The sequence below is a fragment of the Vollenhovia emeryi genome, unplaced genomic scaffold, assembly GCF_000949405.1.
Source record: "Vollenhovia emeryi isolate VEMERY1.0 unplaced genomic scaffold, V.emery_V1.0 DF939180.1, whole genome shotgun sequence".
Lineage (NCBI taxonomy): Eukaryota > Metazoa > Arthropoda > Insecta > Hymenoptera > Formicidae > Vollenhovia > Vollenhovia emeryi.
In genome coordinates, this window is record NW_011967186.1 from 1180878 (window position 1) to 1197321 (window position 16444).

Genomic DNA, 16444 nt, shown 5'->3' on the forward strand with positions numbered 1-16444 from the left:
TAATCTACGATACTGTAATATTGAATATTGCCAACAAATCTTTATTTAATATTTTTTAAATTTAATTTAATATTAAGCTCACGAGTAGGCCATGTTAGGAACGCGTTTCAAAAAATAGCTTTTTCCATTTCGTCACAAAATTTGCGAAAAAGACCAAGTTAGTAAACGCTTACAACATTTTCCAGTTGGTGACAAATGAAGCGATGTCCGCCATTTTAGGCTCTATCAGAACTTTTTTCAACCATTTTTGTGGTCACAGGGATAAAAAATAGTTATCTAAAGTATTATACAAAAAAAATATGTTAAAGTATAAAAGTTATATAATTATTAATTTTACGTGAAATTTAATGTAAATATTTTACCGTTAAATTAATAACAAATATCGGACAGCGTTTTACTTAAAACAAGGTAACATTTACTCGGCCATGTGTATTCCTAAAAAAACATAACAAATATCGTATCCTGTTTCGGATAAAATGCACGAATCGGATGGTATTTATGTGGCCCTATAATATTATCATGCAACACACAAATCCGTCGCTACAATGCTTACTGTTAATGTAAATGAAAATACGAAGAAAGCGCTTATATCCCCGTAGTGCACGAGTTGTCCATTTTCCAAAAATCATACCGTTGAAAGCGTTATGCATTATTGCAGCGATCAGTGTTTTCTCGGCATTATCTCTACTCGCGTTCGTATTTTCGAGCGCGCTTGAATTTACCTGATTACTGTCTCGACGTCAGGGTGTAAGTTACGTGTCTTTGATTAAGGAAAGCTCTGCTAGAAGTTTGTCATTTAAGTCAATTTGAAAACGGTTAATTTGATCGATATTGAAAGTCATTTTGCAACAAGTTCCATTCGCGTGGAAAACGAACGATACGTCGACGCGGCGGAACCGATTTCAGTATGGATTTCCATAACATTGACTGCCATCGTACCGCGATGGTATCCATCGTGAAACATTCGTAAACGCGTCACCAGCGTTTCATTGCATGTGGGTATAACGTGACGAGAGGTAATCGTATTTAGCTGAAGAGGAGAGAGAATCGCGAACCGAAACGGGTCAAGAATAGCTCCCTGCAACCGGTGATTCCAGCATATGCGTTTCAAGCATATTACACACGCGCAATGATAACAAGCGACTCGTCCTCAGCCTGTGACAGCCTCGTGTACCGATACGTCTGCCCGCAGTATCGAACCATTCGTTTTTTTAGCGGCCGCGAAAGACTGCCGCGGATAGACATCCCGGTGACTCGGAATCTCCTCACCGCGATGTCTATCGGCGGGCAGCCGGGGGAAGCCCACCTTCGGAGTGTTGGGCGGTTCACGGCCAACCCTGAAACTCAGTCAGGGGTTCGGGTTTGGGCTCGAGACTGGGCAGCTGGTACGGTCAGTTCTGCTGTCACAAGCCACCCTCGGGTCAATGTTGAGCCGCGAACTTCATGCGCTTCTGCTTCTGCCGCTGGTTGCAAAACCAGACTCGTACGACGTTCTTCTTGAGATCGAGCTTCTCCGCGATCGCCGCGATCTTCTCGCCGGACGGCCGCGGCTGCACCGCGAAATACGCCTCTAACGAGCGCTTCTCTGGCGCGGCGATGCTCGTACGTTTCCGCTTCTTCTCGCCGGCCGGCAATACCGAAGGCGCGTCCGGGTCCCGTCGCTTATTCTTCGCCTGGGCCTCCGCTTCCTCCAGCCACGCCTGGAGGATCGGCTTCAGGGCGATCATGTTGTTGTGCGAGAGCGTGAGCGACTCGAAGCGACAGATCGTCGACTGCGAGAGCGCGCCGACACCTGGTAGTTTGAGATTGGCGAGCGCTTTGCCGACGTCGGCCTGCGTCACGCCCAGCTTGATGCGCCGTTGCTTGAATCGCTCCGCGAACGCCTCCAACTCGCGCGGATCGGTATCGGCGTCGGGGTGCAGGCCCGCCGCGGCCGCGGCCGCGGCCGCTGCGGCCATCGCCGGATGATGGTGCGCCGGATGCGGCACGCTGCCGCCACCGCCGCCTAGGTTACTGTGATGATGGTGGTGACTCATCATACCGTTCATGCCGCCGTAGACGGAGGGACCGTGGATGCCCGCGTGGTGTCCCGGTCCTCCACCCGTGCTCTCGGACATCGGCGTCAGTGTCGTCATCGAGTTTGCTGGGTCCAGCATGTCGAGGCTCTCCATTCCTGGATGGCTCATCTGGAACACGCCAATTTAACATGTTCAATACGAGTACGCGCTATCGCGTTCCTTTTGCTACCAGATCTTTCAATCTTATATCGCCGGAGTGTCTTAGAAGTAACGACGCGTCCAAAGTTTTAGTGGCCAACTGGTCAAATACGCCGATGTCCTTCGTCTACGGTGTATCTACCTCCCCGAAGATACACCCCTATTTATTATTACGGTCGAGACGAGAAAGCTACTATTCCGTCCGATAATCACGCGAATCTTGCTGATAATTACGTATTCCATTTTTTCTCTTTTTCACTTATTACCTTATTCTTTGTGTGACAATTATTAATATGACGATTAGCAATATATTGATGAACGAAAGAAAACCTACAATTGAGACAATTGTTAAATTCACGAGATCCAACTTGAACAATAAAGAGAGATATCCTTGACTATCCACTGACACAAGATTTTTACTATCGGCCGCGTCTTTTCATTATTAAAGCGTTAGTAAAAGGGTATCTTGCAAGTAAATAATTCGAAAAATTCGGTTCATGTATGCACTGTTCGAGGAAATACGCAAGGTAAAGTGAAACGTGTAAATACGAAGGTAGACGCTGAAAGGCCGGATGCGTATCGTATCGCCGAGTTTGCGGAAATGCATTTTGATGAAGCACCATGATGGTGTGGGAGAGGCATGAATGAAGGGGATAAAAAGCAAAGTTAGGTCGAGTGCGGAGAGTGTGGAGAGAGTAGGAAATATGTACAAGCTAACACGTATAATTATGCAGCACGTGCCGCGGCCGTCGTCGGCGAATGCAGAACGCACCTCCAGCATAACTCTTTACAAATTATTTATGAACTTCTTTCATATTTTTCTTCGCCCAGACGTCTGCCGTTGCGTTAGGCGACACGTCGTTAGCTCGCTTTCCCAAAGCCAATATCGGGACGTTACGTCTGTCCGGAGCGGGAAACGGAAAATGGATTGTCACCAGTCAAATGCGATAAGTCGGAAATTACGGGCGACCAGATGGGAAAGCTATTTTTCGAAATGGCACTTTGTCCGGGAGAGGCACGGAGACGGTGCCCTCCATATTTCATCCGTCGTTTCTTATTCCCTTTAAATTTCGCCCACGTTTTTTCTGGGAACGCACCGATACGCGTTACGATTCTCAAGTCGCGATCACCCAAGTCGCTTAATTAGGATAAATGTTTTTCAATTAACTTGACGCAATTGCCGATCCTCCCCTTTGTATCTTGTACATAATTTATTTATTGCGCTCTCTCTCTCTCTCTCTCTCTCTCTCTCTACATACTTAAGTATGTAAAGTATCACGCACACGCGTATGATCTTGTTTGCACACATGAAATCGTCTGGTCTCACGAGAGTATACTGAATTAACTAGATGCCACGGTTTTGACCGTGGGGACAGGACATGTAATTAGAATTAGTTCACGCGTATATTTCAGAAATAAAATTGTCCTCCGTACACGTACGATGAACTCATTAAACGACAATTTATATCGCAAGCGCGTGACCGTCGATACGGCGCGATGCGTGTGCAAATCCTTGACAGATTTGATTGTGAAATGATTTTTTTTTCCAAGGGACAGATACACGTGACGTATGTCAAAATGTATAATTCATATTAAAATATTGACACGCGCGCGATGCGTGTGAGACGCGCTACGTATTATCTTGTCGAATCATCCCTTAATAAGTACATTTACATTTTAATCCCAATCTCTGGCGTTCGTTTGTGCTCCGCATCAATTATTCTTAGCTCCGAACGTGGAACTGCGTTGTATCGCGCTTACGTAGTACGTAACGCCAAGTATTGCGCCGAAATCACTATAAAAATCGCTACTAAAAATATCCACGTCGTTCTCAATCCGGCCATTACCTCACGTACATACGTAAGCGCTTATACGACCTCGCCGAGGCTTACACACGTACACGTACGCGCGTAGGCAACACGCGCATCATCTATTCTCATGAGAACGGCAGTATAGTGAGCTAACTGGATGGCACGGTTTCGGTCGGCGGTGGTGCCCTGGGATAGCGCAGTTACATCAGAAATGCAGGGGGGGTTGCGCTGCACGGACACTGGCGGGCAGCGTGGAAAAGGCAGAAGGTGGAAGCTCGGGAGCACCGGCAGCAAATATACAAGCACACGAGGGGGAAGGGCGCGCGCGCGCGGGAGGTGGGCGGAAAGCGGGGGGGATTTCGTCGGGGTTGTCGGGGGTGGACTTGCCCAGGGGCGTACGAGGTAGGGCCCGAGAGACCTGCGCAATATTTCATCATTACGCTGACACGATGGTAGGGTTAGCCGGCTCCTATGTTTTGCTCTTTCTCCTTGCTCTATTGCCCACCTCACCCCTAATTTTTCTTTCTTCCCTCCTTGTTCGCCGCGCTGTATCCGCACCCGATCCGCGCGCACACGCTCACGCTCGCGCGCACGCATGCCCGCGTAGCTGTTTTTACACCAGCTCGACGCCTGTTTTTGCCTTTCCATTTCTCTCTCTTTCTCTCTCTTAAAACCGAATTATTTCTTGCCTTCTTTTTACTACTTGTCACCAACCCTTCTGTACACCTGCTCTCTAAAAGTCAATCAGTGCATTATCACCGAAAACAGTTATAAGTACAATTATTCGATGTCACACCGAATAATTCAGTGCTATACTTATAACTGTGAACCAGCGAATATTCGCTGTTTTCGGTGATAGTCCACTGATTGACTTTTACAGAGTTAGCCGATGCGCGCATATTTTCTTGGAAACGGTGCTAAAATACCGCGCGTTTATTAACACTCGATGCTATCGATGGAGTATAGTTCGAAAGTGTTTTTATTGCGCGAAGCTGCATATCCAATTGAGTAGGAGTTTTCTTGTGGTCGCTACTCGATCACTGAAATTGAGAATCAATCGTACACAATTCCATTAGAGCATTTCCGAAATTGAGTTACACGCGAAATCACATGTGTCACAACGAGACAAATTAATAACACCAATTGTTAGGTAAAGCTGCTTGGTAAAGCTGAGTCAGCTTCCACTTTTTTTCTAGTATATATTTCAAGAGATAATTATATACATTCGCGAAAAAGATACCGAATTATCAAAAGATACATTAGGATAATCCAACTTGTTGGAATAATTTCGCTGAATCGCGATAGAATTTGAGAGACGCGGCATCGAAATTCAAGTCGGAAAATGAGATTTCAACATGACTCCTAAACAGCGCGGCGTAAATGGCACGATGGAAACAATAATCGAGTTAAAACAACCAAGCACTAAATAATTTGTATTTAAACGGAGCCGAGAAAAATCAGAGGTGATTTACGACGATAAAATCAAGTGTACGCAAATCCCGCGTGAAAGCCGGCACGCGAGAAGCTGAACAAAACCCACATTGGACCCTCGCCGCAGACGCAGGTTCCGCGGACCCTTAGAATTCATTGCGTTCTATTAAGGGCGGGGAGGGGGCATTACAAGCAGTCACGACACGGAGATAATATACAAGCAACACGCCCCTACATTTGAGAAGATCATTCCGGATCGATGCGCATTGGTTACTCGACGGCACCCGGCGTCGCTCTCCCGGCGCGCCCGCGCTCCTCTCGTCGGCATCAGATTGCTCAGATTAGCATAAGGCACGCGGGGCAACAAATTGAAACGCGATTCGCACGGAATTACATGTATCTTGTCCGCCTCTAAACGACATAACGACCGCGCCGCGGCTGTCGCGCTGTCGCGCGATTATGACCGACGGGTTGTAAATATAATGCGGCTTATTAACCATTAAAACGCGGAAAATTAAAATCGTTGTCTGCATTGTTCGCGATATTAACAAATAAACTGCGTAAATTAAATTTTTCAATCTGCCGATTAAATATGAATTCAAAATTAATTGCCGCGCGTAATTAATTATTGGCAACGATTTTAACTGACCGTTGGATTCGTTGCATTTTATGGATGCACCCCTCCCCCCCCCCTCCCCCGGGTTTGTGTACGGGGGTTTACGAAGCGGCCTTTAGCTTTTATCACGTTAATTATCCTCGCTCGCACAATACTGCTCTTTTTTTTTTTCATTATTAACAATGAACCGTTAAATCTCCAAGTGTATGTTTCGATATCTAAAATAAAATATAAGAAAAGAGACTGCACACGGAAATACACAACACGTGTAAGATTTTCGTTTCTCCATTTTTTTCTTTGCAAAAAGATACGAAAGGGATTAACTCTTCCTCTCAACGAGAGCCTTATCGATTCGTAAAGTGTAAATCTACATGGCTCGTTGACGTACCATAGGGAGACAATGCGTGCTCGCTTTGTAGCATTGCAGTGTATTGTAGGATGTAATACGTACGCTAGAATAATATATCAAAAATTCAGACTCACAAGGAGGCCTTTAGCTTTAATCACGTTAATTATCCTCGCTCGTACAATACTATTCTTTTTTTTGTCATTATTAACGGTGAACCGTTAAATCTCCAAGTCTAGTTTCGATATCTAAAATAAAATATCAGAAAAGAAACTGCAAACGGAAAGACAAAGCACGTACGAAATGTTCGTTCCTCCATTTTTTTTTCTTTGCAAAGAGATACGAAAGATTGCTTTTCCTTTCAACGAGAGCCTTATCGATTCGTAAAGTGTAAATCTACACGGCTTGTTGACGTACCGTTGCATAGGGAGACAATGCGTGCTCGCTTTGTAGCATTGCAGTGTCATTGTATTACGTACGCTAGAATAATATATCAAAAATGCGGACTCACAAGGAGGTGTGATTGTACCTGATGATGTGGCCGGTTATTTGGATGGGGGGTAGCCATGTGTGCTCCGTGATGATACACAGATACGGGATCGTGCTTTAGCGGCATCGGCGTCCCGGCGTTGTGCTTCCCCAAATCTGCTGCCAAAGCTTCCGCTCTTGAAAGTAAGCCATCTTGCAGACCGCTGTTCAAGCCACCAAACAAATCACCCTGAAACACAAAGTGCATAATATATCGTTGATTAAAACGTTACGTAACGTTTTCGCGCTCAAACAACACAAAGTATCTACACGTTATGGCATACATTACGATCTAGTTGTAACATACATGCGATTTTTGCAGTTACGTTCATTTTTTTTCGTTTAAACAACATTTTCGAAAACTTGCCGTAATTGATGCTATTTTAATTTTTTTGATTAATTTTAATCGTTTAATCGTTCACCAAATGTCAATGCGATTTTTGTGGTACTTAGAAACCATCGTTGAATATCATCAAAAACATTTTGCGGCTTGTTGCTACGCGCAAAGAAAGACAGATTAAACAGTAATTTGCAAATGTAAATTAACTTGCTTTTTAATGTAAAAAATGACTGGTTATAGCCTATTATTTATTATATACATTCTTATTGAATTTAATCCGTTTGACGTTGTCTGGGCAACAGTGAGTTTATATACCGGACGGCAACATGGCTGTACGATCGATATCCCAAAAATAGTTTTGTTATCCGAGATATTCGCGTTTGGCGAGTTTTTTAGGCTCGGACAAAAATTCTCTATCACTTAAATGGCATTTTAAAGTTTCACCAGGACTCTCCATCGTTTTATTATACAAATTTAATTGTTATTTCAAATTGGGCGTATAAACAAAATTCTTTCACCAACGGGCAATGAATACTCATTACATAATTCGACTCGAGCAACGAGTGTGACACATTGTAAATGCATGCTGCGAAGAGATGTTTATTATTCAGAAAATGTGTCGTCGCTCGTTACTTATTTCGTTAGATTTTTAATTGCAATCTGTGAGATGATAATAGCTCAACATGTATCGAAATACATGTACGTAAAATTGGGAAAAATTATTCAAAGCGATAGAAAACTAGAAATTGCTAGTACCAGGATGCACGTGTAGGATGCAACGATATCGCGTTATATATAAACTTTACATTGGAATGTTAAATTACTTTCCCTCGAGGGCGAGTTTATCCGAACGGCAGTCATGACAACTTGCGAACGCAGCCTCGTAAAAGGTTACAAGTTTCGTCAAAACATCCACTCGTCGTGTGAACTACAAACATGCTGCCGCAAAGAAAAAGTATCCCCAACTTGGCAAGGGTAAGGGAACGTAGCCGATTCCACGTTTATGTAACCCTTCCAAGATGAGGAGAATACGTTTCCTGAAGTTTAGCCACCTGGTTTTTGTATTATTCCGCGTACGGCAGAAAAATAATGCCGGGGAAGCAATTCTCCACGTTCAGCAAAACAGGGCGGGATTCTCATAATTAATTTATGAGATATTATGATACTAAAGATACAGATCACGTTTGCATACACGGTATTTTTGGCACAACAAAACGAGAGACGCGTGTAATTGGAAAAACAGCGATATCTGCGCGGATTAATGGCATTAGGTTACGATCCCCCCGAGCCCGGTAACGTCATTGTATTAGCGCGTGTACACATGCCCTATGATGTTCGGTAATCAAATTCATCCGTTACACTGGAATCGATCCGAAGGATGGATACTTGACCGAGTCCCCCTCGGGACGGTGGACAGAATATATCCGTCAGTATCGCAACAGCGGTGGCGAAACTGGACGAGCCGGGGGGGGGGGGAGAGGAGGATCATCCCGATTCCCTTTCGCGTGTTTGGAGATCCGGTCCCCCTCGGCGAAGTCAACATTTAATGGTAACGAAAATAGCTTAAACTACGCTACGGCGAAATTTATGAGCAGCGCAGAACGGAGTAACAAGGGGAGGGGCGGGTGATTTCATTTCATGGCGTGTTATGTGCGACGGGGGGGTTGGATTCAAAATTCCCTTTTTACGATCGGCTGATGCCGGAAGAATTTCGCGGATGCGCAGAATTCGGTGTTCTGTATTAACTTCTCAGACACTGGCGCTTCTAGGCCGATATGTATTACGTGATTTTTAAAAAATTGGAATTGAATGGCGCAATCTTCTTTCTTCTACCCCGGCTTTTTCGGAAAAAGAGAAATCACATCGAGTTCTATTCACTTGTACAAATATTAAACTCCCTCCCCCGATCACGGCGGACTGCCGATGTAAATTTGCATTGATGGCAAACTAATTGAAATTTATGTACCTTAATATCGACTACTGTACACATCGGCTTTATGGTTGCAGCCAATTTGTTTCCACCTATACTCTCTGTTATTGATTAAAGCAACTCTTTTAGGTGGATATCTTAATGAAAGCTATACATTGCATTCATAGCCTCATATCACTTAGACTTGCCTGTACACTGTGGCGAGATCGATATTATATGGGACATTCCGCATCAACTACATCTGTCACTTGCGACATGTTACTAGGTTCGATCTACGTTCAAAGAATTCGCAGTTATAAGTCACGTACAACTTGTAACATGCCTTCGAAGCCATTTCAACAAAGATAAATTTTCCAAATCTACGCTTGAGCAGGATCAGTGTTTTCTTTTTACCAGGAAATTAATATTGAGACAATTTTAAGTCGCGTAATTATACATGTCGGTGCACAGCTTAAGCTATTTCTTAGTCGATTGGCTTTCCTCTTCTATTTAGTAATGGTATTGGGTTATAATTATTGGGTTTTTTTTATTTGTTGTGAAGATGTGCCATGTGCATTATTTGACGTCATTGCTGTGTGAATCGTTAATTGGATAAACTAATTTTCAAATATAAACGAATTGAATGAGTTTGCTGGATTCTATTAAATACACTGCATAATTTATTGTTACAAATGTACGTAAAAATTGTTGCTTGATACGCGAAAAATCGATGGCGGGATTAAAAAATTCTTTTCAATGAATAAAAGTATTGAATATTACAAGATATTTGTGTACGAAATTCACGACGTACATGTTTTCCAGTTGAAATAACGAATTTCAATGTCGCACGAAATGTTTGTCTAACAGTGATTGATTAGTAATAGAATTGCGATTGCGTACTGACGATTTGTACAATCACAATTGATAGAGAACATTTCAGTTCTCTATCACAATTGATAGAGAACATTCCAATTTACGTTAAAGTATAATATATTTACAGAAAATAAATAGACAATATTTTCAAAGTTTGTCCTCTGATGTATAACAGAAAAATTTTCAGAAATTGCTTTACGTTTTAATATCAATTCTGCAAAGTGCGGGCATGTCAAAAGTAACCAGGTCGAATGTTCGTGTAATCTGAAATGATGATTAACAGTGACGTAAATACATGAAATATATATTGCTCATTCTGCAATTTAATGTTGTGCCTTATGCGGGTGCTACATGAAGCAGTCCTTAAAAGTTTTATTATTCTCTTCAACAACTCTTTATTCCCCGTAACCCGGCAAGCCTGCCCCTGTCCAGATTAATCCGAAAGAGTTATCAAAATATCGTTAGCTCGGTCGAGGCAGGTAAAGCTAAAAGTGATTCACTGCCCACTTATTTCATTACGACCTGTAATGTCCGCATTGCCCGATCAATGTTTCATGCGGAAACCACTGGCGTGTTCCAGCGCTTCGATTATTTATGAACTCCTCGTGTCTTCGTCGAGTACGGCGTACCTACGGGTTGTCTCTAGGTTGCTGAACTGCCGTCACTCTTTTTAATTCCGAAATTTCCCTCTCGCCGTCTTGTCGTTCGTTGTATTTTCCGTAACGAAATGCGGAGCTGCATTCCGCCAGAGTTGACAATCAACATGCTAGTAAAAGGAGGGACACGGAATGAAAAATGTACGACGTGTCTTGTTTGTCACACAGATATATCTAAATAAATTATTCCAACTTTGTACACAAAACAAAATGAAGAGAAAAAATTTTAATGGAAGCAAATGTTAATTAAGTATTTTTGTCCGTGCGCGTTGTTTCATTTATTAGATAGTTTTCCTGGTTTCTCATTTTTAAGCTCTACAGCCTCGCACAATGATAAACATTGCTGGAAAATTACTTGCTCCGAACTTGAGTTATGAAAGAATGAGGAAAAGCACAAATTTGACGAACGAATTTGATAAAGATCCAATATGTTTAGGCTCTCAAAATATCAAAATAAGTGGAGGGTGGGAAGGCCAATGCGAGCCGTACGCACACCTTCGGAAAATATTTCTGTTACCGAGACAAAAAATATTCTTGATGCATTTATATTTTTTTACAACCTCAGTTCGTTTTGAAGTGCAATGGCATTGGATCCGGGAATTTTTTCTGTGGGTGCAGTTAATGAAATTCGATGAAGCGATTCGCTATTTAAATGTGTGAAAGTGCAATTGATACAATTACTTTTGCGGGTAAGCATTAATGCCGGGCACAATAACTTCCCGTGGGAAGTCGTGGGTCCAAAATGACGACGTTTTTCACACGGACATGCTGCTTAATCGAAGCATTAGCAGGGCAATAAATCACGGTTCACGGCTAAGGGGCAAGACGCGATGGACCCTCTTTTAACGTAACACTTGAACAGCAGTCACTCGATCTTCATGCGTGCACACATACACGTGTATATACAAGATTACAGTAGCCGGAATGACCAGAGTTGGGGAGAAGGTTCTATTATAAAGTATCTCTCACATTATTACTTTGTTCTCTTTTTTACTTGTATTTCAACAAATCAGGTCTTCTCCATTCCATCGCCCGAATCGGTCGAAATTAGTTAAAGTGCCGAGTCTATCTTTGCCTAGGATCATTAATTAGCGAGATAAACACATTGTTACAACACATGCTATTAGTGTTGATTATCGTGTTGATAAAAAGAAACAAATGTTTCTCTCCTCGCCGCTCTTTTCTCTTACGTAACGCTTCGCGTCCTTAAAAAGGATTATGATATCGTGCACGTTGTCGAGTTAACGCAAAACGTTGGTATATTGTGAACAAGGCTTAAGGTGCCACCGAGAATACGGATTGCTCTTATTAGCCACATAGTTAACACTTCCTGCCGTTGTTTAGCAAAGTTTCTTCCCCTTTACACGATTCTCTACGTCGTCGCGGTTAATAGAGTCATTTTTCGATGCGGCCGACCCCAGCGGTCGAGATACGTCTTCTGGTAGTAAGGTATTATGAGGATTAGGCAATTACAATTGAATTATCAGACCCTGCAGACTCTCTCCGCGTAATTTATCCGAGGAGCGACGGTAGGTCTGATTAAGTGGCTAACGTATAACTGATAACAAGACGGTGTTTAGTGCGGGATTGTGTCGGTAGCTTGGGATTAGGAAGACGATCCCCGAAAAAGAGAAGCGCGGGACTAACGGTACTTATTAATTTTAACAACAACCGTTAATGAAAGGAGGCCAATTTTTACGAGCGTGAAAGCAAATTAATTTTGTTACCTCGGTTTACGCGCCCACAGAAAAAAATTTCCGGATCCGATGCTATTACACTTGAATGTATCATAAAGTAGGATCGATATAGCGCCAATCATATTTATTACAGAGAAAGGAATATTTTAATCTGAAAGGAAAAATTCTAAAGTCTAGAATAAAATGATAGCATGTATCGTCTTTTGTCGAATATCGCAGTGCCAACTTGGTGCGTTGTAAGACGGAGGGGAAATTTATTCTAGACAAATTTACATTTATATCCGTTATTCTTTTCTCCGTATAGTAAGTCAATCTGTTTTAATTCGTTAGAAGAGAATAACAATTATTGATTTAATTTTGATATCGTCTTATTTTTATACTCAATGAGGTTGCGAGAAATATAAATGCGCCGAGAATATTTAGTGTCTCGGTAACAGAAAACCTTTTTTTCAAAAAATACCTGCGAACAATTTTGCTTCGGCAACGCTCATACGTTAACTATTGTATTACAAAGAGGCTGTGAGATAGTCGCGTGAAATTGTAGGATATAATCGGAGCGCGTCTTTTTCTGGGCAATCCTCGGCGCGAAGGCGCTAGCAAAATAAGCCGATTATATCGCGGCGTATTTCTGCATAATTCACTCGTATCAGATGCGCATAATCGTTTGTCTATCAAGGCGCTGTTCCTCGCAAGTACGTATTCCCAGAAAACCAATTGCCTTAATCCATTTCGTTCGGGAAGCAGACGAGGGCAAAATTAGACGTGCCCCGGACACATCAATATGGTACATAAACCTTCGAACGTGTGCACAAAATCAATTAGCAATTAAAGCTCAGTCGTGTCTGAGCCAGGCGGTTAGTCAGAGAGCCCGTCCGCGAGATTCGATCGATAAATGCCGCCAAGTAGCGCATCCGTCGCGTCAATAAGATACGAATAGCACGGCATCAATACTAAGAGGGGCGCATCAGCGGCGGATGAAAAAATAAAATAAAATCTCGTCACGCGGCGTGCGGTTCAATTACGTATCGTCCGAATATACGAAATTTATTAGCGATCAGCTTCGCGGTTACCGCGGGGTCCGAGCGCGGGGGGGCGCGGGGAGCGCGCCGCGGACCCGTCGGCTATCGGATATCGCAAATTGGGACAATTACGTTATTTCCGTCCGATAACCTACATCACGGAGTAGTCTGACGCATGAATAAGTAAATTCTTCCAGAAAATCTGACGTCTGACACGAAAACGGGGAGACTGTTCAAATTATCACTTGCATGGCGGAGTACCTACTGTCTAGAGTAAAGAACATTATTCGTGGGCTTCTCGCGCTGTGGGTCCATCAAATTCAGTTTCATTCGTAGCGCAGACGCGACTCGACCCCGCGGCCGCCGTCGCCTCCGCCGCCGCCGCCGCCGCCGCCGCCGCCGCCGCCGTCGCCGCCGCCGCCACCCCGGAGCGGGTATCATCGATTTATAATAGCGCTGTTACGCTCCGCTCCCTTAACGACGTTAATATTAAGCGTTGCTATTGTCGCTAATACTATCATATTAACGTCTTTTTATGTCCGTAACGCCGAAGCGCACCGGCGCGACGCCGCGACTTGCGGCCGCATCTCGTCCCCGGTATTATTGTTGTTAAATCTGCATTATCGATTTCCATTCCCCCGGTTGCGTTCGGTCATTCCGCTGCGGTCCCGTCGTATTACCGTCGCGTATTGTCCTCCATTATTATTACACGCGTATCTAACGCGCCACCCCCTCGCCCCTTCGTCGTCTTCGTCGATAATGTTCCTCGCGAATTTACGCGGTCGAAATCGCCGGGCGCCCCCGCGTCATTATGCAGGCGTATGAAAGATAGAACGCGATACCACCCCCTCGACGTGCGAATAATTGCGGGCGCGAGGGAGGAGAACCGCGGGACGTGGTGCCCGCGAAAAGCGCGGCGGGTCGCGTCGACTCTCTCGCCGGGGCGCCGCGGGGTATCTGTTGCATCCGCGGGCATAAGTGACACATAGCTCTTTTTACGGCACTCGACTATCCCGCATCGCCTCATCGTATATCTAAATAATCAATTTACTGCTGGCCATAATCGTAACCACGAGTTAGCGAGTTTATGCGAGCCCGGCCACCGTAACTACGTGGCTCCGTAAAGCATAAATATTATGGGGGCATTTCGTATACAGCAACAGTCTCATAATCTCTTTCTCTGCCCCCCCTCGCCCTCTACTCCGCTCTCCCGTCGTTTCCTCTCTGTCCACGGTGCCTCCACTCTCTCCCTCCCCTTTTTCTCGCGTCTAGTTCCTTTTTTTCTCCGTTTATAATTCCGCGAGAGTGAAATCTAATCGAATTTCCACTAACGAAAAGTCTTGAAATTGTACAGCGGGGATTCCCCGTGCTTACGTGGCAACAAGCTTCTTCGTGTCTTCTCATTTATCTCGTTCGCGAACGGTTTGCGGTTAAGGTAGATTGAGTCGATTTATTGAATTTATTTAATTATGACGAAGGAGCTAAACAAGCATGGCAATTTAAAGCAGAATATGCAGACATTTGAAAGCATTCAATATCGTGAAAACCGATTAAACTTGTTACACAGTTTTTTTTTTGAAACACACGCAGCTTTTAAAACGGAAAATAAATGTGATGATAAACGAAGTCAAATATTGTATATATGCGAACACAACTTGTAAAAAATCTCGCGAGCTTTTTCATTTATCAAATTGCAATATCGCGAGGATGTACAGCGCAACAAAATTGCCGCACATATTATGAGAATCTAATTACTTGGAAAGACGACACGTGACGTATAACTACGTTTGTCTCGTCCGAAGACGTTTCAAATAATCGGGTTGTCCTATTAAAATGATGTCGCAGGCGACGTCGTTCCGTAAAGATGTAATTAATCCGTCTAGGTGCTTTATTAACTGCCTTCTAAATAAATCTACGATTAATAAAACAGCTGATTTTTCTCACGGGCTGCGTCGCATAGTAACATTTGTCTCAACAACGCGCAAAGTCGAGTCATTCGAATTAATTCCTCCTTTACGTGCGTAAAGAGGAAACAGTGTAAATGAAAAGTATGGAAAAAAAAACAGAATTCGGTACTCACATTATGCCTCGGTGACCAAGAATTGCACACAATGGATGCGTCTTCGAATATACGACTCTGCAAAATAAAAACGAAATACCATTTCTCATCGGAGTCAAGATTCTCTTGTGACATTATACATCGTTAAATCAATTTCACTTGGATAATGTGAAATCATTTTCTTTCACGTAGAAATGGCAAGGCACGGGACGAGATCCTAAACTAAACTAAAAAGCGGAAAGACAGGGTTTAAGCGCCAGAGTTTAGGTCCAGTTTGCACAAACAATTTATTATGTTTCATTACGTAGAAAAGCTTCTACGGCACTGGACGAACACTTTAATTGTAGTAAATTTAACGTTAACGTGAGGTTTTGTCAAAATTAATCCATAATTAATGATGTTTTCTTGCTTCGAAAATACGTGACATGTCACAAGTGCGTTTGTTCTTATTGTTAAACGTGGTCTTGTCACGTTTTAAGACTCTGCTGCCTCCCTCTATTGCTTGATAACGGAGCAAGCAAGCCGACGTAACGTACTCGTATCGTTGGCTGTCTACGATAGTAATTTCATATCGGGGCAACGCGCGCGACAGGACGGTGGGAAGTAAAATCAACATCGGATTATCTCGTATCACGGAAATGTGTATTCTGTTAGCGCAGATCTATGTTCGACAAGGGTTGTCACGCGGCTATGTTCTAGAGCCCCCGCGTAGACCACGTAATAAATTTCAATGCGCGGCTAATGACCGTAGCCGAGAAGTATTTTCATCCGAATGGAAATCGAACGTGTTACGCGATTTACCTGTCAACGGCACTTAATATTTATCCCGTCTGCATATTTTATTTTTGCCGATCGCCGCAGGATACGCACGCGTGCGCGCGGCGCCGCACGGGGTCGCGCGCAATTGTCCGCTTGCACGCGCGCGTATACGTGCCCCCCCATA

The 16444-nt window shown here is 43.6% G+C and overlaps 1 protein-coding gene across 1 annotated transcript in view; it reads right to left on the reverse strand.

The window, feature by feature from the left end:
- Positions 1-319: 319 nt before the first annotated feature.
- The window catches only part of LOC105563170 (inhibitory POU protein), a 45222-nt gene continuing 29097 nt past the window's right edge, over positions 320-16444 (reverse strand). The window contains exons 2-4 of the mRNA XM_012014538.1: positions 15523-15579; positions 6950-7138; positions 320-2186 (exon numbers count right to left, since the gene is read on the reverse strand). Coding sequence (XP_011869928.1) covers positions 1422-2186; positions 6950-7138; positions 15523-15579 — 1011 coding nt within the window. The 3' untranslated portion in view covers positions 320-1421. The remainder of the gene's footprint in view (positions 2187-6949; positions 7139-15522; positions 15580-16444) is intronic.